Genomic DNA, 16407 nt, shown 5'->3' with positions numbered 1-16407 from the left:
AAATAGCCTTTCCCCTTGTGGGCTCAACCATAAAAAAGCCATCACGTAGGCACTCTACAAATTCTCTCTCTTGTTATCCAGCACCAACCTGCATATTGAAATCCCCCATGACTATCATAATATTGCCCTTTTGACATGCCTATTCTATTTCCTGTTGCAATTTGTACCCACATCCTGGTTACTGTTCGGAGGCATTTATATAACTCCCATTAGAATCTTTTTACCCTTGTAGCTTCTTCACTCTATCATTAAGGATTCTACATCTTCTGATCCTCTATCACCTCTTTATAATGATTTGATTTTTTTTTTAACAACAGAGCCACACCACCCCTGCCTACTTGGCTGTCCTTTCAATACAATGAGTATCTTTGGATGTTAAGCTCCCAATTATGATCTTCTTTCAGCCATGACTCAGTGATGCCCACAACGTCATACGTGCCAAACTCTAACTGCACTACAAGATCACCTAACTTATTCCAATTAGTTTAAACCCTCCCCCAACAGCTCTAGCAAACCTGTCCTCAAAGATATTGGTCCCCCTTGGGTTCAGGTGTAACCCATCTCTTTTTGTACAGGTCATGCCTTCCCCAGAAGAGATCCCAATCATCTAGAAACCTGAAGTCCTTCCCCTGCATCAACCACTCAGTCATCTGCCAAATCATCCTATTCCTACCCTCACTGGTGCGTGGCCCAGGTAACAATCCAGAGATTACTACCCTTGAAGTCCCGCTTTTCAATTTCCTAACTAACTCCCAAAATTCTCTCTTCAGGGCCTCTTCCTTTTTCCTACCCCTGTTATTAGTGTCAATATGTATCAAGACTTCTGGCTGCTCACCCTTCCGAATGCCATGTACCCGATCCGAGGCGTCCCTGCCCCTGGCGTCTGGGAGGCAACACACCATCTGGGTGTCTCTTTCAAGTCCACAGAATCTTGTGTCTGCTCCTCTAAATATGGAATCCCCTATCACTACTGCACTTCTTTTCTACCCCCTTCCCTTCAGCGTCACAGGGCCAGACTCAGTGCCCTAGACCCAGTCGCTGTGGCTCCCCTGGGTAGATCGTCCCCTTCAATGGTATCCAAAGCAGTATTGAGGGGAATAGCCACAGGGTTACCCTCCACTGGCTGGCCATTTCCTTTCCCTCTCCTGACAGTCACCCAGCTACATGCAATTAGAGATGACTACCTCCCTGTAGCTCCTTTTGACCACCTCCTCATTCTCCTGTGTGAGCTGAAGGTCACTGAGCTGCAGCTCCAGTTCCTTAACACGTCCTCTGAGGAGCTGCAGCTCGGTGCACCTGGAGATGTGGTTATCTGGGAGGCTGGAGGCCTCTCTGAGTTCTGACATCTCACACAAAGAATACAACCCCAGCCCCTGAAGCCATTCTCACTGCTCTAACAGCCAAAGAATGAAGAAAATATTTATCAGACACTTACCTCGCCCAAGCATGTTGAGCCACAGCCTCCCCACTCCAACACTAGTTCACTTCAACAATAGCCGCTCGATTAATGGCTGCTCAGCTTGTCCCTACCTTATCTTTATTTGCCCTTGCTAATGAATTGTGATATGATTGGGCCTCTGGGAAAATCTAAAAGCCCACAAGCACTACTTTTTAAATCGCTCACTGCTACGTGTGTGGAGCCTCCTCTGTCGATTCAGCTGGAGCACTGGAAAAAATTGTTCTGATAGAAGATCACCGTACTCACGCCTTCTGTCTGTCTCTCCCTCTGCAGCCACTACCTCAGCTGAGAGTTCCCACATTTTCCACCCCATTTTGGATTTCCAGCAGCTACAGTATTCTGCTCTCTATCGTCCCTCTTGAAGCAACCGTGGAAGTGTATCAGTGTCCCAGACACTGAGTGACCATCAGAACGTCCCCAGTGGTCCTTCCATCCACTTGGTCAACATTCCAAGCAGAGGGGCATGCCCCCTCTCACCGAACTAGCCACGTCTCTACTGGTTCAGTCCTGTCTTTGTGTAGGGTGCTGTTGGACAATGGAGTTTTCACTCATCCACGCAGAGTGGTTTCTCCTAAATGCTGATATTTTCCTCAATCAACAGAAACTTATGTTCCACTCTCTCTAGCACAGCTTGCTCACGTGCTCTGTGACATTCAGAGTCAGACACAGGGCTAACCACAGGGCTGGTGATTATGTGGAGGGAATCACAGTGCTGGTGTAGCAAGCACATGAACAGTAAGCTCCCAGAAAGTAAGTATTGGTGACAAAGAGAATTGATATACCCCAGAATGTGGGGAGGTTCCCTGTCTGCACTTCAATCCTCATTCACCGCTCTCTAAAATATTAACTAGAGGTCATGTGTGGAGGAAAGTTGTCCTTGGTCACCAGGACTGACTCACATGTTGGAATCAGAACCAAGTGCACTGCCCTGACCGATTGACACCTGGATGAGGAGGGCACGCTTCTGGTGTGGAATCTCCCTGAGCAGCCAGGATGCTTCAGGCATTGACCTGCACTCATCTGGGAGAATTCCTCAGCGTGATTGGTTGCTCAGTCAGTGTGGTGACATCATTGGCACTGGACCCCGGTGATGTCCCTGAACAACCTGAGCACCCAGATTTGGGATAAAGGTGGTCTGAGGTCACTGGTCCATCAAACCTGTTGCTGCTGACCACAGAATTGGACCAGGATGTCTTTGTCCGACTGACCTCGCCTGGGAGTTCCCTCTGGTGTGAGAGGTGAAAGCAGCACAGAAGTAACTCACCATGAATCTATCCATCAGTTCGTGGACACGCTGGAAGCCGTACCTCTTGGCCACCTCCCCTGGCTTCTCTCCGTGGCTGTTGAGGAGGGCTGAGACTTGCTTTGCTCCAGGACAGTCGAGGAGCAGGGTGGTGAGGCGTTCCAATCCATTCTTGGCAGCGAAGTGGAGCAATGTTGGACACTCATAATCCTCCTCATCTGGAGAGACAGACAGCAGTGAGGATTAGTGATTCTGGGTTCACTTCCTGAGGTGCATTGTTCGGCGGTGTAGAAAGACCCTCACCAGCCCACGGCCTGGGGCAGACCAGGACTGGGCTACTCTCTGAAATTTGGAGGAGGGTTAATCAGTGGAGCTTGAAGAGGCCCAGACGGGGATTTGGGGGAGCCTGGGACGAAGTTGTCAACTGCTATAAGGGTGGGGGAAGTTGTGCTGGCTGCCGGGGTCTGTCAGTCAGTCAGGGACTGAGGCAGAAACACATCAGGTATTGTTTATTTATTTAATTAGCGATCCAGCAGAGTAACAGGCCTTCTGGCCCAACGAGCCCACACTGTCCCATTACACCCATGTGGCTACTAACCCATATGTCTTTGGAGTGTGAGAGGCAGCCACAGACAACCCATCCGATCACAGGGAGGATGTGCAAAATCCTTACAGAGAGCGGTGGAATTGACCAGCTGATAACAGGCCTCGCATGCTCATCCCTCATCCCTTTAGAGCACGAACCCAGTGATTCCTGTTCTAAGGATGTGCATCTCCCCAGTGCATCAGTTCCCCAGAAAACCCGGGCATTCACCTTCCCAGTGCTGGCTCCCTGCCTCGCTGAGTAGGAGTCCTGTGTCACAGCACGAGCATCGTTACCCCACACAGGCAGAGGGTGGGCTCAGTCACCCCCACACGCCACTTAGCCCCGTTAAGCTCCTGTCCTCCCCTCTCCCCACTGACCAATTAACTGTTTGCCTTTGGAATGTGGGGAGAAGCCGGAGTATCCGGAGGAAATCATCACCCTTTCCCTGTGTGCTTATCCCATTCCTGCCGTCTCCCTTTCCCTGTGTGCTTATCCCATTCCTGCCGTCTCCCTTTCCCTGTGTGCTTATCCCATTCCTGCCGTCTCCCTTTCCCTGTGTGCTTATCCCATTCCTGCCGTCTCCCTTTCCCTGTGTGCTTATCCCATTCCTGCCGTCTCCCTTTCCCTGTGTGCTTATCCCATTCCTGCCGTCTCCCTTTCCCTGTGTGCTTATCCCATTCCTGCCGTCTCCCTTTCCCTGTGTGCTTATCCCATTCCTGCCGTCTCCCTTTCCCTGTGTGCTTATCCCATTCCTGCCGTCTCCCTTTCCCTGTGTGCTTATCCCATTCCTGCCGTCTCCCTTTCCCTGTGTGCTTATCCCATTCCTGCCGTCTCCCTTTCCCTGTGTGCTTATCCCATTCCTGCCGTCTCCCTTTCCCTGTGTGCTTATCCCATTCCTGCCGTCTCCCTTTCCCTGTGTGTTTATCCCATTCCTGCCGTCTCCCTTTCCCTGTGTGTTTATCCCATTCCTGCCGTCTCCCTTCCGTGTGTTTATCCCATTCCTGCCGTCTCCCTTTCCCTGTGTGTTTATCCCATTCCTGCCGTCTCCCTTTCCCTGTGTGTCTATCCCATTCCTGCCATCTCCCTTTCCCTGTGTGTTTATCCCATTCCTGCTTGACCTCAAGAACATGGGGCCGCCATCACTAAGAACCCTCACCATGATCTCCTCTTGCTTCTACCAGCAGGGAGGAGGGACAGGCGGCTGAAAAGAGAATATCCAACTTCTTCCCCTCCACCATCAGATTTCTGAATGGCCTTTGAACACTGCCTTATTATTCCTATTTTTGCACTATTTATTTATTTTGTAATTTATAGTAATTGTATGCCTTTGCACTGTACTGTTGCCGAAAAGCAACAAAGTTCACATCATTCAAGACAATGATAATAGACCTAATTCTGATTGTGATTCTCATTATCAGCCAACTCCACACTCTCCTGTTCCCTGAGGTCCTATCAGCGCTCGCCTGCCTCTCTGCAGGAACAGTTCAGAGAGGATTTGCAGAGTGTGTTTATTGAATCATTTTAGAGTGTCATCAAGTCTCAGTCTAATGCTAAGTACCAGCTGTCACACTTTGTCCAGTGGTCGCTATATCTTGGAACTGTGATCACAAATATTATTCATCTCCTGAACCAAGTGAGAAGTCGCTTAGCTTGATTTAATGTGAGCCTTATGATCGAGGGAAGATACCTAAAGCTAAATGCACCAGTCTTTTGTTTCATGAACCAGTGATAAATAAAGTGATATCTGTCAAAGCTGATGTTGGTTATTAAAGGAAGATATCCCCTCATGTGTCAGTGTCAGTTTTGTGAAAGTGTGTCATGTTAGTTCCTGCTGTCTCCACACAGCCCCCAGCTCACTGCCGGAGCAAGTTCTTTTAAGGACTTGCTCTGGCAGTGAGCCAACATAGAGTCAATAGGCCAAGTGACCTCTGCTGTAACCATTTTGTGATCATCAATTTCCTGGTGTTGGTCCCTACTGATTCCGTTCCCATGGTGATAAACAGGAGCTCCCTGAAAAATGCAAAGGTCCTCACCAGAAGTGAACTGATGTTGCCTCTCTGAGGAGTGAAAATCAGTGACATTTGTCTTGGAGGCAGCAAGACCCAGGAAGAGGGGTAAACGGGCAGAGAAAGAACTATCTGCTGTGGTGTCAGGACATCCCAGGGATTGTGGGGGAGAAGAACACTAGGACATCACAGGGAATGGTGCTCCCGACTGACCCTGGACACTGAGAGACAAGATGATTCAAACTTTAGCCATGAAGAGACCATGAGGGAGTTGTGGAGCTTAGGACCGGGCAGCTGAAAGGTCGATGACTGGTCCTGGAGGGTGGGTTTGAGAAGTAGATGGACACTGGACGTTACACTTCCAGATCACCATAGTGCCCTGTGTGTCCACCATTGGCAGCTGTCAGGCCTGTGGTATCGAGGTGTGAAGGGAAGTCTGGTGGCCTTTTTCACCTGACTCGACTCGGTACGGAGAACCTCAGCATGATCAACATTCCCATCACAGTCATCACCAACGTTGGGCAACAGTGGACCAGATGGACAATGTTCTGGGTTAGTTTGTGTACCTGCCTTGGCATTATGCAATGAGGCTGGATCAATTAATGGCCTTAGAGTAAAGATCCTCCTGGGGAACAGTAATCATAATGAGATTGGATTTTACCCTCAGTTTGAGGAAAAGAAGAAGAGACTAGTCATTGGACCTTAAAGAGGGACAGCTATGGAGACATGAAGACAGAGCTGGTGGCATGTTGTTGTTAGGGTATTGGTAGACCTAGATATAATGGAGACATTTGAGAAGATTTATTAGAATAAATACTCTTCAAGGAGGAAGAAATGTTTTAAGGTTCAGTTCACCATCCGTAGTCATAGAGGCTACAGGCCTTTTGGCCCAACTTGTCTCTGCTGGCCAAGATGCCCATCTAAACTAGTCCCATTTATAAGACCATAAGATAAAGGAGCAGAAGTAGGCCATTCGGCCCATCAAGTCTGCTCCACCATTCAATCATGTTGTGATCCAATTCTTCCAGTCATCCCCACTCCCCTGCCTTCTCCCCATACCCTTTGAATCCCTGGCTAATCAAGAACCTCTGCCTTAAATATACCCAATGACTTGGCCTCCACTGCAGCTCATGGCAATGAATTCCACAGATTTACCACCCTCTGACTAAAGTAATTTCTCAACATCTCTGTTCTAAATGGACATCCTTCAATCCTGAAATCTTGTCCTCTTGTCCTAGACTCCCCTACCATGGGAAATAACTTTGCCAAATCTAATCTGTTCAGGTCTTTTAACATTTGGAATGTTTCTATGAGATCCCCCCTCATTCTCCTGAACTCCAGGGAATACAGCCCAAGAGCTGCCAGATGTTCCTCATTGGTAACCCCTTCAGTCCCGGAAACATTCTCATGAATCTTCTCTGAACCCTTTCCAATGTCAATATATCCTTTCTAAAATAAGGAGCCCAAAGCTGCATACAATACTCTAAGTGTGGTCTCACAAGTGCCTTACAGAGCCTCAACATCACAACCCTGCTCTTATAATCTATACCTGTAGAAATGAATGCCAACATTGCATTCGCCTTCTTCACCACCGACTCAACCTGGAGGTTAACCTTTAGGGTAGCCTGCACAAAGACTCGCAAGTCCCTTTGCATCTCTGCATTTTGAATTCTCATCTAAATAATAGTCTGCTCATTATTTCTTACACCTAAGTGCATGACCATACATTTTCCAACATTGTATTTCATTTGCCACTTCTTTGCCGATTCCCCTAAGTCTCTCTTTAGGCTCTCTGTTGCCTCCACACTACCCACTCCTCCACCTATCTTTGTATCATCAGCAAATTTAACCACAAATTCATTAATCCCACCGTCCAATTCATTAACAGACATCATAAAAAGCAGCGATCCCAACACCGAACCCTGTGGAACTCCTCTGTTAACTAGCAACCAGCCAGAATAGGATCCCTTTATTCCCATTTTCTGTTTTCTGCCAATCAGCCAACGCTCCACCCCTGCTAGTAACTTCCCTGTAATTCCACGGGCTCTTATCTTGTTAAGCAGCCTCATGTGTGGCACCTTGTCAAAGGCCTTCTGAAATCCAAGTACACTACATCTACTACATCTCCTTTGTAATTTCCTCAAAAAAATTGCAGTAGGTTAGTCAGGCAGAATTTTACTTTCAGGAAACTATGCTGGCTTTGGCCTGTCTTTTCATATGCCTCCAGGTATTCCATAATCTCATCCCTAACAATTGATTCCAACAACTTCCCAACCACTGATGTCAGGCTAACAGGTCTGTAGTTTCCTCTCTGCTGCTTCCCTCCCTTCTTAAGTAGCAGAGTAACATTTGGGATTTTCCAGTCATCCTGTACAATGCCAGTATCTATTGATTCTTGAAAGATCATTGTTAGGACTTCTGCAATCTCTCCAGCTACTTCCTTCAGAACCCGAGGGTGCATTCCATCAGGTCCAGGGGATTTATTCACCCGCAGACCATTCAGCTTCCTAAGCACTTTCTCAGTCGTAATTTTCACTGCACATATTTCACTTCCCTAACACTCTTGAATGTCTGGTATACTACAGATGTCTTCCACTGCGAAGGCTGATGCAAAATATGCATTCAGCTCCTCTGCCATCTCTGCATCTCTCATTACAATATCTCCAGCGCCATTTTCTATTGGTCCTTTATCTATCCTCAACTCTCTTTTACCCTTCATAGACTTAAAAAAGCTTTCTGTATCTTCTTTGATATTAATTGCCAGCTTCCTTTCATAATTCATCTTTTCCTTCCTAATGACCTTCTGAGTTTCCTTCGGCAAGTTTCTAAAAGCTTCCTAAACCTCTATCTTCCCACTAGCTTTGGCTTCCTTGTATGCCCTCTCTTTTGCTTTTACTTTGGCTCTCACTTCACTTGACAGCCGTGGTAGTGTCCTTCTTCCATTCGAAAATTTCTTCTTATTTGGAATATATCTGTCTTGCATTTCCCTTATTTTTTGCAGAAACTCCAGCCATTGCTGCTCTGCTGTCCTTCCTGCTAGTGTCTCTTTCCAGTCAACCTTGGCCAGTTGCCCTCTCATGCCATTGTAATTTCCTTTATTCCACTGAAATACCGACACATTGGATTTTAGTTTCTCCTACTCAAATTTCAAAGTGAACTTGATCATATCATGATCACTGTTCTCCAAGGGTTCCTTAACCTTAAGCTCTCTTATCACCTCTGGATCATTACACAACACCCAATCCAGCACAGCCGATCCCCTAGTGGGCTCAACAAGAAGCTGTTCTGAAAAGCCATCCCTTAGACATTCTACAAATTCTCTCTTGAGGTCCAGTACTGGCCAGGTTTTCCCAATCCACTTTCATGTTAAAATCCCCAACGATTATCATGGCATTGCCCTTCTGACATGCCTTTTCTATCTCCTGCTGTAATTTATAATCCACATCCCGGCTGCTGTTCGGAGGTCTGTATACAACTGCCAATAGGGTCCTTTTACCCTTGCCATTTCTTAACTCAACCCATGGAGACTCTACACCTTCTGATCCAATGTCACCCCTTTCTAATGATTTAATATTATTTCTTATACACAGGGCCACACCACCCCCTCTGCCAACTAACCTATCTTTCCGATACACCATATATCCTTGGATGTTCAGCTCCCAATGGCAGCCATTCTTTAGCCAAGTTTCAGAGATGGCCACGACATCATACTTGCCAATCTGTAGCTGAATTTCAAGATCATCCATTTTATTTCTTATACTGTGTGCATTCAAATATAACACTTTCAGTCCAGTATTTGTTGCTTTCTGTTTTAACTGCACCACATCTCTATTGCCCTGTAACTCATGCCACCGGCTGTGATTATGCCTCATCTCTTGCCTGTCCTTTCTATCATCTCTGTTGCACGCCACCTTTGATTTATTTCTGTTTTCCCCTTCTTCAGCTCTATCACTCCGGTTCCCATCCCCTTGCCAAATTAGTTTAAACCCCCACTAACAGCTCTATTAAATGTGCCCACTAGGATATTGGACCCCTTTGGGTTCAGGTGTAACCTGTCCTTTTTGTACGGGTTGTACCTCCCCCAGAAGATGCCCCAATGATCCAGGGACCTGAAGCTCTGCCCCCTACACCAGTCTCTCAGCCACACATTAACATACCTGATCATGCTATTCTTGCACTCGTTAGCACGTGGCACAGGCAGCAATCCTGAGATTATTACCATGGAGGACCTGCTTTTTAGCTTCCTACCCAGCTCCCTGAATTCTCCCTTCAGGACCTCCTCCCTTTTTCTCCTCGATTTTCCCATGTGTGGCCAATATCTTTGCACACTTTCCATCTTAATGACGCCTTTCCTATAACAGGGTGGCCAAAACTGTACACAGTACGCCAGGAATTGTCACATCAACATAACCTTCCAACTCTTGTACTCAGTGCCCTGACTGATGAAGGCCAGTGGGTCAGGCACTTTCTTCAACACCCTGCTTTCAAGGTGTACTTGGACTCCTAAGTCCCCCTGTTCTACAAAGTTTCCCAGGACCCTACTATTCGTTAGGGTCTGACTTCCTAAAATGCAGCACCAATCCGCATTGAAAGCAATTTTCTGTTCCTCGGCTCACTTGCTTAGCTGATCAAGATCCCCCAGTAATTTTTGATAACTTTCTTTACTCTCTGCGACACCACCTATTTTAGTATCGTCCACAAACTTACTAAACACTCCTTGTATAATTCTCATCCAAATCGTTTATATGGATGACATGCAACGATAGGCTCAGCTCGAATATAAAACTAGGGGAAAAGCAGAGAATTATATAAAAACAGTTTGAGGATGTTGGACAGAGCAGAACAAACAGCAAAAGATGACTGACAGTCCAACAGGAAGGAAATATTAATGTGAGATAAAATCAGCTAGAAATACAAACACAGCAAAAGCTTCTATTGACATTTATAAAATGGTTAACAAGTGCTGGTCCGGTGAACTAATAGAAAACCAGAAGATAGTAGATGAATTAAACGAGAATTTTGACGGAGTCTTCACTTAACAGGTTACAAGCAACATCCCAGAAGAAGCTAGTAATTAGGAACTCGAAAGAGGAGGGAGTTTAGGAGATTGGCAATCCTGAGGGCAGTGGTGCTGAGGGAATTGTTGGAGCCATGGCTGATAGGCCTTTGGCTTTTGTTGGACTTTATCCCGGGTCTGAGAAGTGGTGAGTGAGGAAGTTGATGCACTGGTTTTGTTTTTTGACAATTCCTGAGCTTTTGGGAAGGCTCCTTTAGACTGAAAAATATTAAATGTAATTCCATTGTTCAAAAGGGAGGGAGAAAAAAAGCAGGAAACTACAGGCCGGTGAGCTGAACATCTGGCTTTGGGAAACATGCAAAGGGATTATAAAATATGAAAAAAGGCTGCATTGACATGGTTTGCGAAAGCAGATCATGTTAGAATCATGAAGTCCTTTGGTGTGTCAAAATTGGGAGGACAAAGGTTTAGAGGAGATCTGAGGAATAAATTCTTCCCCCAGAAAGATCTTGGAATCTGGAATGTCTGCCTGAGGGAGTGGGGAGGAAGAGATACTCACGATATCTAAGAAGTACCTAGATGAGGGTTTGATATGCCATGGCAGGGAAGGCTATGGACCACATCCTGGTAATTGAGATGAATATAGATAGGTACTTGATGGTTGGCATGGACACAGCTCTACACTAATTCCAGATCATGGTACTTGGCCTGTAGCCTTCTGTGCCATAGCATTTCAAGAGCTTGACTAAATTATCCAACAAATCATCTCTGGCAAGTCTTCTCTGGATGATAGGAAACGTGACACATTTTCGTTCTGGAAGAGAAGCAGGAGGAAGCCAAGTAATTATAGGCTGGTTAGTCTGGTGTCAGTGCTCAGAATTACCCTAGCCTTGGAGATGAAGGTATTGTCAGTGTGGCTTTGACAAGCAGAAATTCCTTCTGACTGATCTGAATGTTTCAAAGATATGACTAAATGTACCAGTGAGAGAGCGCGTCTACACGGACCTCACTGAGGCTCTTGACAAGGTCCCACATGGCAGATGAGTGAGAGGTTACTAAGGGGTAGAGCTACAATCAGATCAGCCAAATTCACATCAAAAGCAAAGCAATCCATGGGCCTGTAATTCCCTAATTGTCTTTGGGAAAGGCTGAAATTTCCTCTTAGGGAGATAACTCAAAGATTAAATCTTGGTAGCAAGAGAAGGTGAACAAATGAACAAATCAAAATCATAAAATTCAATCTCCATGACGATTCTTCACATCAACAGCTGACTTCTGCTTTGTTTGCTATTACACTGAAACACATTTCAGGTAGGCACTGCTATTTAAAGTATGCGATTGCTTAGCAACAATAATGAGCCGATCTGGCCATTAGGATGATTTAGTCCCTTATTTTGAATACAATGCACCTCGTGTTGCTGCGTACAGAACCAACAGTGGATAAACTTCGACATAGATCAAACGCTTTGACCACAGAGCCCAGACAATAGAGAGCAGAGGATAGTTGTGTGTCATGTCAGCCCCAGAGGAACAAACACCGAAAGCAGTGAAGTCTGTATCTTGTCTAGGTCTCTTCAATAGAGAGAAGATGGAATTAATCTTAAATTCAAAAGACAGAGCCAAGTGTATGTGTGTAAGGAGGGGGGTCAGCTGATGGTTCGGGACAGATTCAGTCTGCCTGGTGCTTGGTTACATGATCCTGAGGGATGGGAGGATGGTGAGGGGAGGTTTCGAGGTGGAGAGTGAGGGGAGTCAGGGACAGAGTTTGGGGGGGTCCGGTAAGAGGCTGAAGTGGGGTGGAGGAATGGGAGTAGAGGATGTAGAGGAGGGAGAGGGGAGTGGTACGGTATGGTGAATGAGTAGGAGTAAGCTGTCCAATCCAAAGGGCCTGGAACCTTTGGCTCTCCTGATCCCAGACAGACCGCAGGCTACCTTACATCTCCCCTCTCAGTCCCAACGCAAAGCTCCATCCCAAAATGTCGACAATTCCTTTCCCTCAATAGATGCTGCTCAACCTGCTGAGTTCACCCAGCAGACTGTGTTTCACTCCAGACTGAACATCGGCAGCCTCCCTGTCCCCAACCCTGGAACGAGTCCAGTGAACCTTCACTTCCCTCCCTCTGTGGCATTTGGATAAAGAGACTGAAAATCTTGGCAATCATCCAACTGGGGACTCATCAAGACCCTGTATAATTTCAGCAAGACGCCTTCATCCTTGTTCTCAAATGCTCTTGTAACAAAGAACGACGTGCTGAAGGCATCTCGGTGACATGAACTCAAGGACAGAAACATCTAAAAGACTGCTAATTCAGTCTTGTCCACCTGTATCGATCCGTGAAAGGGAGCAGGACAGTGTGATCAGTCTGGGTTGATACGGGGTTTTGGGGAGAGAGCAGTTCAGTAGAATTAGTCAGGAATTGATACAGAGCTGTAGGAATGATACAGGGATATGAGGATAGAGCCGGGCACTGAAATTAGTGTGGGATTGATACAGACTGTGGGGAGAGAGTGGGCAGTGGGATTAGTCTGGGATTGTTACAGGGCTGAAAGGAGTTTGGGCCCACAGTCTTGCATGAATTGCAAACTAATTCCACTGCCCTGTTCTTAACTTGTCAAATGGTTTTTGGAAATCTCAATACACTATATCTACAGGTTCCTCTCTCCCTGTCGTATTCCCAAAGAATTTGAACAAGTTTGTCAGAAGTAATTTATCTTTCATAAAACCAGGTTGATTTGAGAATAGCCAGCTTTCCTAAATGATTAGTTATTTCCTCTTTGAGTATTGATTCTAGATCCTTGCCAATAATGAATGTCAAACTAACTGCCCTGAAGTTCCCCACCTCTGACTTCCTCCTTTTTAGAACAAAGAAGTTATGCTGGCTGTTTTTCAGTCTTTGCTACCCACTCAGACCCTAGTGAGTTGTAAAAATTCCAACCACTGGGTCCTCTCATCTCACTCTCCTCTGCAGGCACTTCTGTTAAAAGCTGAAAGTGCAAGTATTGGATCCCAATGGCTTGTCTGCCCTCAGCCTTGTTAGTTTCTCCAATATTGTTATATGAAATTTCACAATATTGTGTTGACACCTAATCTCTTCAGCCTGCAGGTGGTCCATCTCCCTCCTGTCTCTGCATGTTCACGTGCCTGTCTCAGAGCCTGTTAAATGCCTTTAATGTACCTGCCTCCACCATGACCTCAGCAGCTCAAGTTCCTCCATGTTACCTGAAATTATTCCATCTGTTATCTGCGGGACGTTTGCAGTGTCTTCAATACCGGCAGTTGTGAAAATTAAACTCAGTTATTAATCAGGAATCTGGTACAAAAAGTAGGTTGGGAATGTGCCCACAGAACCATTGGGTTGGTGTAGAATCCAGTCTGCTCACTGGAGACCTTCAGGGGAGGAATCTGCTCAGGCTCCCTTTAACTCCCAAGACTGTTCAACACTTCCTGAAATGTCTGGTGAGCCCCTCATTTCCAGGTGACATCGAACAGTACAGCACAGTACAGGCCCTTCAGCCCACAGTGTCGTTGCTATACTTTATCCTACTTCAAGATCAATCTAACTTTCCCTCCCACATAGCCTTCCATCTTTCTTTCATCCATGTGCCTACCTAAGAGTGTCTTAACTGTCCATGTATTTACCTCTACCAACACTCCCAGCAGTGTCGACCACGCACTTACTTTGTATTAAAAAAAAACATTTCTGACATCCCCCTTGTACTTTCCTCCAATCACCTTAAAAATGTCTTCCCATATCAGCCATTGCCACCCTGGGGAAAAGGGTGCTGGCTATCCACTCTATTCATGCATCTTACTCCTCTATCAAGTCTCGTCTCACCCTCCTTCGCTCCAAAGAGCGAAAGCCCTAGCTTGGGCAGTTTGGGACAGATTCCATTCGGGATCTGGAGGGGAAGGTTCAGTGTGAGCGATTATCATATCACCCCAGATCCTACCCCTCATCTAAAAGGGGCAAATTATCCATCGATCCACACACCTTCAAGACAGACTCTCCATCTCTCATTTTACCTTGTCATGATCCTAGCACCTTATTGTCGACCTGCAAAGCACCTTCTCTGTAACTGGAACACTATATTCTGCACTCTGTTTCCTTTAAAAATCCCGTCTATGTTAGAGCCGTTGGGGAGGCTTCAAAGTAACTGGGTAAGGTGGTGGGAACCGGAGTGAAGGGACTCAGGATAGGATGGATGGTAAAAAAGTAAAGATAGCGTGCAGTCAGACTGTCAGGAAGGGCTGGCAGGTGATGGGACTCAGTTGCAGCCAACGGACTGAGTATCAAATCATTAGGGATGCAGAATCAGAAAGGATAGCAAATACGATACTCAAAGTGTTGTATTTAAATGCGCGTAGTATAAGGTGGATGATCTTGTTGCATTATTACAGATTGCCAGGTATGATGTTGTGGCCATCACTGAATCGTGGCTGAAGGATGATTGTAGTTGGGAGCTGAATGCCCAAGGTTACAAGTTATATCAGAGGGATAGGAAGGTAGGCAGAGGGGGTGGTGTGGCTCTACTGGTAAAGAATGGAATCAAATCAGTAGAAAGGTGTGACACAGGATTGGAAGATGTTGATTCCTTGTAGGATGGGTTAAGAAACTGCAAGGGTAAAAGGACCCTGATGGCAGTTATATACAGAGCTCCCAACAGTGGCCGGGAGGTGGACTACAGATTACAACAGGAAATAGAAAAGGGGAGTCAAAAGGGCAATGTTATGGCAGTCATGGGGGATTTTAACATGCAGGTCGATTGGACAAATCAGGTTGGTAATGGATCTCAAGAAAGTGAGTTTGTTGAATGCCTAAGAGATAGTTTTTTAGAGCAGTTTGTTGTTGAGCCTACTAGGGGATCAGCAATACTGGATTGGGTGTCATGTAATGAACCGGAGGGATTGGGGAGCTTAAGGTAAAAGAACCCTTAGGAACCAGTGATCACAATATGATTGTGTTCAACTTGAAATTTGATAGGGAGAAAGTAAAGTCTGATGTAGCAGTATTTCAGTGGAGTAAGGAAAAAGGAAAATTACAGTGGTATTAGAGAGGAATTGGTCAAAGTAAATTGGAAGGAGCTGCTGGCAGGGATGTCAGCAGAGCAGCAATGGTGTGAGTTTCTGGGAAAAATGAGGAAGGTGCAGGACATGTGTATTCCAAAAATGAAGAAATACTCAAATGGTAAAATAGTACAACCATGGCTGACAAGGGAAGTCAAAGCTATTGTAAAAGCAAAAGAAAGGGCATACAACAAAGCAAAAATTAGTGGGAAGACAGAGGATTGGAAAGTTTTTAAAAACCTACAGAGAACAACTAAAAAATCATTAGAAGGGAAAAGATGAAATATGAAAGCAAGCTAGCAATAATATCAAAGTTTTTTTCCAAGCATGTTAAAAACAAAGGAGAAATTAGAGTGGATATAGAACCATTAGAAAATGAGGCAGGAGAAATAATAACAGGGGAGAAGGAGATGGCTGATGAACTAAATGAGTATTTTGTGTCAGTCTTCACTGTGGAAGACACTAGCAGTATGCCTGATGTTGTAGTGTGTGAAGGAAGAGAAGTGGGTGCAGTTACTATTACAAGAGAGAAGGTGCTCAAAAAGCTGAAAGACCTAAAGGCACATAAGTCACCCGGACCAGAGGAACTGCACCCTAGGGTTCTGAAGAAGCAGCGTTAGAGATTGTGGTGGCATTAGAAATGATCTTTCACAAATCATTGGACTCTGGTATGGTGCCAGAGGACTGTAAAATTGCAGATGTTACTCCACTCTTTAAGAAAGGAGGAAGGCAGCAGAAAGGAAATTATAGACCAGTTAGCCTGACCTCAGTGGTTGGGAAGGTGTTAGAGTCAATTGTTACGGATGAGGTGATGAAGTACTTGGTGACACAAGAGAAGATAGTACAAAGTCAGCATGGTTTCCTTCAGGGAAAATCCTGCCTGACAAACCTGTCGGAATTCTTTGAGGAGATTACAAGTAGGATAGATAAAGGAGATGCAGTGGACGTTGTATATTTTGACTTTCAGAAGACCTTTGACAAGGTGCCACACATGAGGCAGCTTACCAAGTTAAGAGTCCATGGTATTACAG

General features: G+C 45.7%; 1 protein-coding gene across 1 annotated transcript in view; it reads right to left on the bottom strand.

The window, feature by feature from the left end:
* Nucleotides 1-16407, bottom strand: part of LOC134345771 (B-cell scaffold protein with ankyrin repeats-like) — a 79133-nt gene that overhangs the window by 23163 nt on the left and 39563 nt on the right. The window contains exon 7 of the mRNA XM_063046961.1: nucleotides 2724-2920. Coding sequence (XP_062903031.1) covers nucleotides 2724-2920 — 197 coding nt within the window. The remainder of the gene's footprint in view (nucleotides 1-2723; nucleotides 2921-16407) is intronic.

This window comes from Mobula hypostoma, chromosome 4 (genome assembly GCF_963921235.1).
Source record: "Mobula hypostoma chromosome 4, sMobHyp1.1, whole genome shotgun sequence".
Taxonomy (NCBI): domain Eukaryota; kingdom Metazoa; phylum Chordata; class Chondrichthyes; order Myliobatiformes; family Myliobatidae; genus Mobula; species Mobula hypostoma.
This window is presented reverse-complemented; position numbering and strand designations above follow the sequence as displayed.